Here is a 13,129-nt window from a genome sequence, read left to right on the forward strand (position 1 = left end):
TGTAACTTTGGGAATCAGCTGTCTGAAGCATGGATTTCTGCAACGGGCAGTTTCTCTGTTTCAAATCATCTGGCAGTTCTTGTGTGCTAAGCAAAGTGGATTTTAGTTTGTTTTTTGTTGTTTTTTTTTTTTTTTTTTTTTTTTTTACAAAAGGTAGATTGTTTTAATTTTTTTTTAATAAAAGGTAGATGATGGGGCAATGGACTGCTGAGGTGCTTGGGTACTTAAGTAGGGAAGTTCAACTGTGTTGATTTTTCTGGAGTTCTTTGTGTATCTGAATTTGGGACTCATTCTTATGTTTCAGGTAGAAATTGCTGGATTGAAATGTACTTAAAAAGTTAGTAAACTGAACTGAGCTACTGGAGAGGTTGTGGTTATACTGTACAGAATTAACCTGCTTACTTTGGACTAGAAATCATTCAAATGTGCAACTGTAAAAGAACAATTCTTTCTTTGTCAGCTGTGGCAAGCCCTGTTTTGTGGCAGAAGGACTGTGTGAAGGGCCCGGAGATATGGTGTCAGAGCGTTCGGACAGCGTCGCAGTGCGGAGCAGTGAAACACTGCCAGCAGAATGTCTGGAACAAGCCGACTGTAGTAAGTATCGGCTACTGAGACTTCTTCCCACTGTAGTTGATCTAAGTGCTGATTTCTGTATGCTGATGAAGACTTTTCAGGTCTCTGATCAGAGCTAAGTGCTACGTCTGGCTGTGCCTTGGTTACTATGTCTTAATTTGAGTGCTAGATAAAGGTTACTTTCCGCTTCTCTCCCTTGCACAACTTGTCTGCTGACTTCTATGACCTGTTGCACAATCACCAAGCAACCTGTGGAATAGTGCTAGTGGATTTCAGACTCCTTCCTTTTTATTAAGCTGACTCCCAATTCATAGAACCTTTTCTTATTCTTAACTTGAGCCATGCCAGACTGATAGGCTTATTACAAAAAAAAAAAGCTGTATGTCTTTCTTGTAAGTTAAAGTTCCACAAAGATGCAGCATATGCTAAATGATGAAAGCTTTGACAGTAAATAATGACACAAATGTTACATTTAGCGTGGCTTTTCAAATTGCATTTGTACTAAATGTAAGTGCTGCTTTACTAGATGTAGCTGTACTTCGTGGTATCGTTTCACAGTTTTCTAGAGGAATAAAGGTATTTCACTCACAGTAAAATTCAGCATTCAGCCCAACTTGGCTGTATTGGGGCCGAGATACATTTCAGTGTGTGGAAAAGTAGGGGAAGGGAGGAATGTCAGAATGGCAGGGCACAACTAAAATGAGTGAAGCTGCCTGAAAAGTTCTTATATTTCTAATAAGTATGAACTCTTTGGAGAGTAAGGTAGAAGATTCGGGAGAAGGCTTCTTGGGGCGGTAGACTTTATACTTCAAGGGAGGTGGGACTAGGTGAAATGAGCAAGTGGTAGCATCCCTGCTTCTTCATACTGTTTTGATTTACTGAAGGAGCTGGAGCTGGACAGGCTTGGAATAGTCTCACTGTTTATTTAAAAACACCTCTTCCCACCCTGGCTCTTCAGCCAGTATTTCTTCCTTAATTTCAAGTCCGAATGTGATGCTTGTCCTTTGTGTTATTTGCACACTGCATTTACAGGTACTTAATCTCTACTTCTCTCTGCAGAACAGTATCCCTTGTGACTTGTGTAAGGAACTTGTGACAGTGGCTGGCAAGGTTTTGAAGGATAATGGCACAGAGGTAAGCAGAGCTCCCCTTCTTCAAGGCACTACTTGATTTCATTGTCTTAACAAGATCACAAGGCGAGGAGGTGGAAGAGTAGTCTGCATGATGTTTTCCCAGCCCAAGCAGCAAATGTTGAAAGGGGCCAGAGTACATGGGGAAAGGCTTTTAAACAGCCTCTTCTGGTTTAGTGATTAGCAAATTCTAGAGCCAGTCATGCTCTTAACACACCCCTTATTGACTGTGGATGCTTAATAAAATTGTTCTTGTCCCAGTGGGCCATCCATCTTAAAAGATGGGATACTGCAGTCTGTAGAAGTGGATGATTACATCAAATAGACTTTATTTTGGTTTTGGACACTTCTTCCCTTTCTCTTTTGTGAACCTAGGAGAACTTAATATAAACAAATTGCTGTCCCACTAGTCTATAATTTAACTTCCTTTTCTTAAATATAAATGTTCTATGGCAAGACTGTGTTGTGCAGGCCTTGCAAGCAGTATTTAATGTTTTCACTTTGGCAAGGTCTCATCAAAGGTTCAGGACTGGGGAAAATAGACCTGTAGTGTAAAACCTTATTCTAGTTTTGCTTGCCAGCTGCCTGGACCAATGTGAGTCCAAGGAGCTTTTTAGGCTTTGTGTCATGCATTTTGGGAATGGAAAGAGCCATATTTGAGATATCTATATCTCTATCTTTTGATAGTCTGTAGCCCACATTGTTTTCCATAGGATGAGATCCGCTCTTACTTGGAAAAGACATGCGAGTTTCTTTCTGACCAAGGCCTGGTCTCTGAGTGCAAAGAAATTGTGGATTCCTACTTACCAGTTATCATGAATATGATTGAAGAAGAGCTGGTAAGTAGATAACAATTTGCAGCTGTTGGAATTAATAGTGCTCCTTTTGATGCCTGAATTTCTCTTCTACATAAGATTGTGCATATGATCCTTTAGTCCTGTATGGATCGCTGGTGTTGCAAATGATGGTGTAAATTCAAAGACTGCTTCCTTTCTGTGAAACGTTTTCCCTTCTTGTCATGTTTCAGCTGAAAGACTCTCTACTCTGAACTTCATAGAAAAGTGCCATCAGTCCGTAGCTTTATGTATGTATCTTATCTCCTCTAGGATAACCCTGAAGTTGTATGTACTGCCCTCTCACTGTGCCAGTCCCTTCAGAAGCACCTTGCAGCAATGAAACTTCAGAAACAACTCCAATCCAATAAGATACCAGAGCTGGATTTCTCTGAACTCGCATCCCCATTCATGGCTAATGTGCCTCTTCTCCTTTACCCTCAGGACAAACCCAAGCAGAAGTCTAAGGTAAGGGTGCAGTGCTATTCCGGTGTGCAAGAGAAGTGTATGTTTTTTGCTCCAAAGCTTCATTGTTCCTTTGCTTGAGAACTTATTGATGATTCTTGGTAAGGGATTGTTGTACTGGGCGCAAATTAAGCTGGTGTGCTTCACCTGGGTGACTATCTCCTACTGAATTTTGTGCTGCTGCATACAGACAACTACTTTTTTCCTTTATCTGTGGACTTAAAGGTAAGAAAGATGGTAGGTGCAGCTCCTGTGGACCATGTGTATCATCTTGGATTAACAACTGCAGTCTAAAGGCAAGTCTTGTGCTGGGCTGTTCCCATCCAATGCTCTAGTAGTCAAGCAGGTCTTACTGGAAAAAAATTCTTATGAGAGCAAGTGTCGCACCAGTGTTCAAAGGAAGACTAATTCTCCCACATTCTGAGTAATCTGCTAGCTGTGCCCTTCGGGGGAAGCATTCGTCTCTGAATCCAGAGAGATTCACACACTGGATCAGGAAAGAACAAATAATTGACAAAGGGGAGCAGATGAGACAGTGAACTTGTGAGTAGAGGCTGAGTCTTGGTAGCAAGCCTAGATATGGGAGTTAAACAGCTGGGTGGGTGGAGAACAAGCTGCTGTAGGTGTGGCAGGTAAGATCGATTCCAAATTTAGAAACCTTCCCACTGTGGTCTGTAGCAAAACCAAGAGATTTTGGAGATTGGGTATCTTAACAGTCATCTCAGGTTTCAGAGACAACTAGAGTACTTATTAAGGTTTGTGTATTGTTCAAAATAGCTTTTAAAACTTGGTAGTAACAGAAGCTTCTAAAACGTGCTATGTGGAGATACGTCAACTTAAGTTTCCTTTTGCTCTTTGTCCAGGGGAGTGGGGAAGTATGCCAGGACTGCATTCAGCTGGTTACTGATGTTCAGGAAGCTGTGAGGACAAACTCATCTTTTGTAAAGTCTTTGGTTGCTCATGCCAAGGAGGAGTGTGACCGTTTGGGACCTGAAATGTCTGATATGGTAAGCTATCTTTTTTGTTTAAAAACCTGTTCCTGTATACAAACATTAAATTGTTTGTTCAGTACCTTACTCCTATCAATGTAATCTCTGTTTACTAAAACAAAGGAGAGTGTGACACGTTACACAGTGTAACAATAACACCGAAATAATAAATCTGGTTAAGAAACATGGGTGGGATGGTGTGCATGGGACTAGGGAGGAGGAAAACGACTCCAGATTGCTGCTAACCCTTAAAGGCCTTTTTCCTAAAAATGATCTGGCAGGGTAATGTGGTCATATCAATGAGGGGGATGGCTTTTGCTCCAAGAGGAAAAGAAAAGGACTTATCAGATAAGCAGCTATCTGTGCAATGATTGTGTAACCTGAAATGCTATTTTATATTTGGGACAAGCTCTAAAAGGCAACAGAATAGTTACGAAGTAGAGCAGGTAAATTAATACCTTGAGATGTATTAGAAAATTCTAGATGAACTCAACACCTGAAGTGGTTTGATATTTACAAGACTTTCTTTTCCCACTTCCTGCAGTGCAAGAACTATATCTCTGAATATTCTGACTTGGCTATCCAAATGATGATGCACATGGTAAGATCAGTAAAATAAAATATTTGCTCTCAGTTCATTTTTCTGCTTTGTGTAGCTAACTTATTTGGAAACAGGAAACATTTACTGCAGTAAACTTCTAGGGAGAGCCCTTGCTCTATAAGGCTTGGTGTTAATGCTTTGAACTTGGCATTTAATTAGATAGTAACTTCAGTCTCAGAATGCTTCCTTTACCACTTGCTTTTTCTTTCACAACCATTTCAGCAGTGCAAAATCACTCCAATCCTTTGAAACACAGAAAATGCATCACATGTTCCTTTATTCTCTTTTATCTCAGTCCTGTACTTAGACCACTTCCCCACTCCCCACCACATACAGGCTTAAGCATATTAGAATTGGTCTTTGTCACAGCATTGCCAAATTGGTTCAAGTGTTAGAGATAAACATGTCTGTCTGAAGCAAGACTAAACATCCTTCTTCTGGAACTGCTATCTCAAGACTGCTGCTGTCTGGGCTCTTGATGGGGGTAATGGAAAGGGAGTGGTACTGCACCAGCTCGGGTCTTCTGCAGCAATGTGCAGTACGTTTTACCTCTGCCCACCTCCATAGCACCCCTTTATCCAGAGATCTCAAAGCCTTTCAAAGAAAATGGGAAAGCCTTTCCTTACAGAGTGCAGTGCCCAGATGCCAGAAGTAACATCACAAATTTTATAGGTGAATTTGTGAATAGAGTATGTGATTGACTTGAACCTGAATTTGGCAACACGGTGGCCTTTTTTTATTCCCACTTGCTGTGTAGAAGCTCATACTGCTTCTTAAGCATTTGGGGGTGGGAAGCAAGTCTTTGTTCCAACAACAATTAGTTTCTCATTTTAAGCATTGCAATGCAATGTGTTGTTAATACCTGAAATTAGAATATGACCACACCTTGCATCCGGCTGTTACCTTTAGAGGTAGTCTTGTCCAGGATGCTTTAATGACTTCAAATGAATAATGCTGGTTAGCACTGTGCAATTAAGTGTGAGTTGCTGTAGCAATGCTAAGAATCTTTGGGATGGGGACCATGTCATATTCCATCATCTTTGTGGAAAGAGGTTTTTCTTTTTTTTTTTTTTTTTTTTTTTCCCCCTCTTAACTGTTATCTTTAATTTCTCCTTTCTTCCTCTGTCTCCAATCTCCCCTGTCAACAGAAGGATCAGGTAGGTGAGCAACTTGCCTGTGGTGATAAGCCTGCTTGTAGTTCACTTCTTACTCTTGAAGGGCTTGTAGTTCACTTCTTGCTCTATTAGCTATATACATGGTGTGATTGTACTCAGTGTTGACAGATACAAGGGATATTTATGTGATTAAAACAGAGAAAGACTATAGAAATCCTCAGTGGATCAGTCCTACTTCCAGCTCCAGATACCAGTTTGTGCTGTTATGATTTCAGCTTGATTATGCTTTGACCAGAAGGATTAGATGTAGAAAAATCATGCCAGTGGCTCCTGTCAGCTTCTGGTTTAAAGTCTGGGCTCAAAAGGGCTTGAGTGAAGCTGTCCCCAGGTCTTTGCTTGGTTAACCTTTAAATCTAGGACAATGGTATAGACATTTTGAGTATACAAACTGAAAAGATGATGTGGGATGCCTTTAGGCTCCTGCTTCCTAGAGCTATTTGGACTTTTTAATTTAACCAGTCCCAGGAGACCTTGTGTCTGTCATCTCTCTGTGAGAGAACGTGTTGTGTGTATGTGGGTGTTGCTGTAACATTAATATCTGGAAATGCTTCTTTACAATGCATGAACCAAAGGGCTTGACTTAAAGGTACTGCCTGGAGTAGTCTGAAGCAGCAGTGTATCGTGGAGTTACTGCTTGTGCCTGTGCAATGGGTTTGTAGCATGATGTATTAACTGTTGCATAAACCTCTGCTGTAAGAAGCTTGATACCTTGGTGGCACGGTGGGGTATGATCTTCTAATTACTCCTAGGACCAAAGGTAACTTTTTTACCCTAAGTAGACTTTAGGTGGGAAAATTCAAGTTTTCTGTATTACTCTCTACAGCCTTTCTCACTTTGTGTGGGTATAACGTGGCCTCCTTAGAGCAGTTTGCCTCATGTCCGGCATTTATTTTTGCATTTAGTAATGTGTGTTTCTAAAACCTTTGAGTTTTTAAAAGACTTAGAAAGCCTTTTGAAAGGCTTTATTCCTGTTTGCTGTTTTCCCTCTTACTGTGAAAAGAACACTTGGAATACAGTTACTGCAGATACTTGTAAAAAGGGTTAAGCTTAGGTTTTAACGTGGTTAACTTTTGTTTCTTGTAGGCTTTGTTCAGTAATGTGGGAATCTGTTTGCATAATGTGGTGTTACTGGAAACTTTAAAGAAGGTAGTTTGTGGATGATAAAAGGAGTCCTTCCTTCTAGGCATTTCTTTCAGCTTTTGGGTGAACTCTGAAGTCAGGATAATTAGCCCTTTCTGTGATTGATTAAAGCTTTCAGGGGAGCGGCTTTGCAGATGCAGGTCTAAGGTGATGCTGGTGGCCTGTTTTGGTGTTGGTAGCTCTTAAGTCAACTCCTTTGAAGGGCTTGTATAGCTCATGGTAAATGGCGTTTTTAAATGGATGTGACCTAACCTCCTCTTTTAAAGGAACTGCTAAATTTCATCTGGTAGTTGTCCTGCCTATAACCATATCAAATGCTTTGGCAATACTTGAAGTAGAAGTAGTCATGAAACTTCTAGTCGTGTTGGAGCCTTTTAAAACTGTTCTCTGTGCCTGCTCACAGGCTCTGTAAAAAGGGCAGAGTCATCTAGACTTTTAAAAATTGCTTACTTATCTCTTTCCAGCAACCAAAGGACATTTGTGCCATGGTTGGGTTCTGTCCTTCTGTGAAATCTGTTCCCCTTCAGACTCTGGTGCCAGCTCAAGTGGTTCATGAAGTGAAAATGGAAACTGTGGAGGTAAGATGGACTTTTTGTACTCAATAGCTTTGCCTTCCTTTTTTGTTTAGTGAACTAGGTGAAACAGAAAAATATGAGCTTTTATGCATAGAATAATCCAAATCTCCCTGCGTAGAAATTCCTGGCCTGTTCTTGTTTTTGATGCTCATCTGTGAGGTAGGAGAGCTGACTCATTTGTTAAAATAGCAGAGCCTGTGCTAAACCAAAGCTATAAGGTAATTCTTCAGGATGAAAATTGATATGGGCTGAAGTGTTTTTGGAAAGGAAAGTCACTTTTGAAGACGGTTAACTTCTGATTAACAGGCTCCAAATAATTTCCCTCAAGTCCTTCAATTTCTAGGTTTCTTCTGCAAACAGGAGAGCACTCTTAATTCTGGTAAATTAATACTTTTGTCTTCAGTTAGTGTATTTTAAAAAACACTTCATATTTCCCTTGACTCCAGTCACTGTGGGGCTGCTTATTTCTCCATATCTACTAGATTCAGCTCTCCTCCTTATACAACCTGAGGATTGTAGTCTTAATTAGTCATACAAAATAACTGTTCATTCAGAAAGGCTTTTTACTGAGACCTTTGAGGCTGGTTTTGGGTTCTGTGTGACCTTTTGAATTCAGCTCAAACTAGCCAGCTAGGTAAATGAATGCGTGCTGCACCTGAATGTGAATGCTGTTAGACTGATCTTTTATGAATTGTCTTGGTCAAATGTGGTCCAGTGTGATTTATTGTTTTGTATGTTTCTTCTGTGTACTCAGAAAACCTCAGTTCAAGAGAAGACTTTTTCCCTGTGTGAAATATGCGAGACCATGGTGAAAGAAGTGACTGGCCTCTTGGAGAGCAACAAGACAGAGGTGTGTAAGTGGTGGAAATGGTACCTCTCCCTAGGCTTTGGCTAAAATGGGGCTGTATTGGAGGGGGAAGGAAAGTTAATTTTATTGCCCATTTTCATGAGAGCAAGATTTCCATCCTGGATGAGATGGAGTGAGAAGACTTACTGACGTACTTATGAATTGGGTCAGATTTCCGTTCCTCATTTGCCACGCATCCTTCATTGTGCTTCAGGAGGAGATTGTACATGAAATGGAGGTGGTCTGCTACCTGTTCCCAGCAAGTGTCAAAGACGAGTGTAAGGACTTCATAGATGTCTATGGCCAGGCTTTGATTGACATGCTCTTGGAGGCGACAAATCCTGAAGCTGTGTGTGTTATGCTGAAATGCTGTGCAGTCAACAAGCCTCCGCAGCAGCCAGGTTGGTAACAAGGAGTCAGTGGTGTTGCAAAATGAGCCAGTTCACCTCTGATTGTATCTCTTTTGAGGGCATATGCTTTAGTACTTTGCTGATGCTGCCTCCTTTCTTCTGGTTGGGGGAACTACCTGAGCACTGACTTTTTTTTGTTTGTTCTCAGTTTTAGTGAAACCTGCAGGTGGCTTCTGTGATATCTGCAAGATGGTGGTAGCTTATGCAGACAAAGAACTGGAGAAGAATGCCACGACAGCTGAAATTGAGGCTTTACTAGAAAAAGTCTGTCACTTCCTACCAGAGTCTGTCAGTGATCAGGTAAAGCACTTGTGCAGGAGACAGGCGAAAAAGCAACGGTCTTTTTAATGACTGGGAACTGTCCTTGTTGATTTGTTCGGTTGACATGAGTCCTACAGTGATAATTATGCTTGCTTCGTTTTCTGAGTGTTTCCCCTGATATTCTGTCTACATGCTAATTTTAGGTCCATCTCTCAAGTGTCTCTGCTTCTGCTATAAATGTCCAGGTACTCGTAATAGAGGTCTCTGTGTTTGGCCGACTGCCTTGGTCTCTGGCTGGAGACAAACTGTCCACAGGTGCAGTGGGGACTGGCTTGTGTTCAGCAACCTGATCCTTCCTAGGTTTTTCCCTTTACTAGTTAGCACAAAAGCTTAGCAGCTTTTCATGTGCAGTAGAGCAAAAAAGAGGGAGCAGGCTTGCTCTGTGTAGTCAAATGACCACACAGGCCTTGCTGTGGGGCAGCCTGCCTTCCAGTCAGAACAAGGCAGATAGAGGTGAACAGAAGGATGGAACATCTTACAGAGTACTTGGAAAAACTAGAGAGCAGCATCTCCTGGTGGTTTTTATAAGAGTAGTCAGTCTTCCTCTGCTAGAGGCTGGAAGAAGTTTGGGTGCAGGGGGGATTAGGTTTTCACACTCCCTATCCTTGGGGATTGGCACCCCTTTGAACAGACGGAGGCTTTTAAAGGGCTGAATTGACTGGCTGGATTGTTGTACTAATTTGCAGTCAGTAAAGGTTTGCCTGGAAATCCTCTGTGAACAGTGGGTGGGAACAGCTGAAGTTTTCTTTTCCTCAGCACTGATCCTGTTCAGGGGATTAACAAAGTAATTGGAAGTAGGCTGGCATAATTCCAGTGAGACACCAAAAAGCAACACCTGTTAGACTACTGCTGTCAGGATTTACCTGGAAATCTTATTAGGTGGCTGCTGAGTGTCAGCAAGTGGCAACGGCTTGTAAGTTTACTAGTCATACAATATACAGGCGTAAAGTAGCTATGAAACAGCTATTCCTGCTAACTGCTGTGAGGCTGTTTAATAGCTGTGATTTGCTTATTAATCGGTGCTGAGAACGCCAGCATCTTTCTGTGCTTTGGAGATGGCTTCTCCACTAGAGGGCTGGCTGTTACCGATGGGAAGCGTTCTTCCTGCTGCCTGGTCTGAAGCGTGGATAGTAACTACTTGGGCTAAAAGTGCATAGGAGTCATTACTGCGTGGCTGCCGTCCTGTTCAGTGCGTTTGTCTCCAGCTTGTTCAGTGTGCTGTCTTCTTGAGACAGCAGGGATCTCCACGATTAGAGACTCAGCTTTGTTAATCAAAGTCTGTCCTGCTTTGCTCTTTTCCTTTTGACCCCTTTCTCATCGTGACTGGCTGCAGGCAGGTATGTGCTAGCAAAAAATGATGCAGTTGTGTGATTAGTGTGATGCTGAGTCCTTTTCAGTCTGCACAGCTCAAGCCTCTGGTTTATCAGTTTGGAGTGTATTATCAGGGTGTTTGGAGTAGTGTAACAGGCCTGCCTGCTGCTGGAGACCGTTTCTTCCCCTTCTTTCTAAGGCTTTAACAGGAGAATCTCTCAACCTGTGTTTTGTTACAGTGTGTGCAGTTTGTGGAACAGTATGAACCCGTGGTTGTGCAACTCTTGGCAGAAATGATGGATCCCACTTTTGTTTGCACTGTGAGTATTGCGTTTTGTTCTAGTGAGTACGGGCTCTGATACAGTCCTGCCTACTCTTCCATATTCCTTTCAGTGCCCAGCATGCAGAAACTATGCTGGAATAAAAATCAGCACGCTGAATGCTTGGGGCAAGTGTGGTTGTGCAAGGCCTCGGCCTCAGTGAATGGACAGCTGTGTGACTGCCAGCCCTGTGCAAGGAAGGGTAGAAGAAAAGAGCTGCCAGTGGTTAGGTTATCCACTGCTGAGGTTCAGTAACATGGTGTCATGTGCCCTGAATGCGATGAGAGGAAGTTAAATTACAGTTTTTGAGAAATATCTTTTTCTAGAAGCTCTGTTTCTCAAAACTTAATATGAAGAAATGGTTGTGGTACCTTAATTCTTCCTCGTGTTAGATTACTGCTTCATGTCTACTCATTCAGCTGCAAGCATGGCTGCAGTTGTCAGTTTTGCATGGTACTGTGGGAGCTCCTGAAGCTACCTCAGTGCTGCTTCCACACTTAGTCAGGTGGAAGCTCAGACGTAAGGCTGGAGTTGAGATCTCTTGGTGCAAATGGAAAGATGCTGACTCTGCTGCTGGTCTTTTCACAGAAACTTGGAGTGTGTGGATCAGCTAAAGAGCCTCTCCTGGGGGATGATGCTTGTGTCTGGGGTCCAGGTTACTGGTGTAAGAACATGGAGACTGCTGCTCAGTGCAATGTATGTAAAGCAGGATTCTGCCTTAAGTTTCCTATTGGTCTTTGATAGCTCCTTACAAACTACTTTTCTGGCTTCTACGTCACACTTTCAAGTGGATGAATTCCAGTTTTGGGAAGCAAAAGGGTACTAGCTAGAGGTGGTTGAGTTTGATTAGAGGGTCTTCCATAGCCCTTAGCTTTCTTAAAGCAGACTGTTTCTTCTCCCTTTTGTTCCTATCCCCTATACATCTGCTAGCATTTTAGAATCTCCAGTAAGGGACAACGTGAGCTTTATGTTTAGTGTGTGTTCCTGCAGCCAACAGACCATGTCATGACCTCTAATCAGGCTCTAAAAACTGGCTTCTAGTATTGCTGTGGGCTGATGCTTTCTTTGCCAGGCCTTAATGGCTGAGGGTCATCAGCATTCTTTCCTGAAGCTTCTGGGTGGGGATGAGGATGTTATTTATTCTAGTCCTCTCTGGAATCGCTTACTTTAAGAAAAACAGATTTGCTTCCAAGATCTTGGCTCAGAATAAGGTGTTGAACTGCATGTGTAGATGCACACTTTTTTGCGAACAGGCTTTGTTCCGCTAATGCACAATATTTTCTTTCCCTTTAGGCTGTTGATCACTGCAAACGTCATGTGTGGAACTAGAAGAAGAATTTCCAGTTCTGAAAGTTCGCCATGGCTCGTAAAAGATGTGGGCCGAGGTTGGCAGAGAGCTGTATCTCAAATGTCCCTTCTCTCTGCCTCATTAACAATTTGACCTTCAAGTTCCTTTATTGTAACAATTCTGTAGCAGTGCTGCTGTTGAAGGATCAGATCTTCATTGTTGACTTAACAAAGATATTTCTGATTGTACAGTTTAACTTGTCATGCTCCTAAAAATAGTGTGTTGTAGATTTTTAATTGGTAGGCTGAAGTGTTTTTTAGGTGCCGGGAAGAATGGCAGAGAAGGTGAAATGAGACAAGACTATTATCTTTTAATTTAAAAAAAGAACAGGATTGCGACTAAACTTTCAAATGTCTTTCTGTAGTCAGCATTGGGAAGATTACATGCTTTGCATTTTTGACATCTGGCTGGAATTGATTTTCTCTGTAACCATAGGGGAACTCTAAGGGATGATGTTGAATCTTGGAATCGTTTTGGCTGGAATTTTTGAAGCTCTACAGATGCCGAGGAGGGGACTTTGTGTACCCAGCTAACTTTCAAACTAACTGGTACCTAAAAAGATGTATTTGCATTTGAGTGACCACGCTTTTGCATTTGAGTGACCACACTTACAGCTCGTGGTGTTATCATAGCTAAGGAAAATCCTCCCTCAACCTTTGATCATGTTTTGATTTCCTTGAATTACTTGATCTAAGCATGGGTGTTCTGCTGTCAAGCCCTGTACAGTGGGATTTCAGTCTTTTGAAGCATGCTGACGTGCTTAAGGAATGCCTCTCTTTTTTTCTTATCCTAGTTGCTCAGTTCTGCTTTGCCTTGCAGCTTCCAACATGCAGCCAGCCGGGTGCCAAAAGGGTGGAGTGAGCGGGGTTGGTAGACGATGAAGGGGTAAAAGTCAGCAGGGGCTGTGCATAAGTCAAAGTGAGTTCAGCACAGGGGGCAGAATGCATGGAAAAGTGTTTTTTATTGTAAACCACTGGTTTGTTCCTTGGTTTGTTTTTCTCTCATAGCATATTTCAGTCATCTAAAACTTCAGAGGCGCTATGAGGCTTCCAGGCAGTTTCCATTGCTGCCACCTGCTCTTGCTGACGCTC

General features: G+C 42.1%; 1 protein-coding gene across 1 annotated transcript; it reads left to right on the plus strand.

The window, feature by feature from the left end:
* Nucleotides 1-460: 460 nt before the first annotated feature.
* Nucleotides 461-12,377, plus strand: LOC104531952 (prosaposin; the record flags this gene model as incomplete). The annotated part of the gene is made up of 14 exons (XM_010177012.2): nt 461-594; nt 1,633-1,707; nt 2,417-2,542; nt 2,810-3,004; nt 3,865-4,008; nt 4,535-4,591; nt 5,740-5,748; nt 7,371-7,484; nt 8,236-8,331; nt 8,543-8,729; nt 8,887-9,038; nt 10,610-10,690; nt 11,279-11,386; nt 11,984-12,377. Coding segments are annotated over 14 exons (1,514 nt in total), but the record flags the coding sequence as incomplete, so codon positions are not given.
* Nucleotides 12,378-13,129: the final 752 nt, after the last annotated feature.

The sequence above is a fragment of the Antrostomus carolinensis genome, unplaced genomic scaffold (assembly GCF_000700745.2).
Source record: "Antrostomus carolinensis isolate BGI_N321 unplaced genomic scaffold, ASM70074v2 scaffold33891, whole genome shotgun sequence".
In the NCBI taxonomy this organism is placed as follows: domain Eukaryota; kingdom Metazoa; phylum Chordata; class Aves; order Caprimulgiformes; family Caprimulgidae; genus Antrostomus; species Antrostomus carolinensis.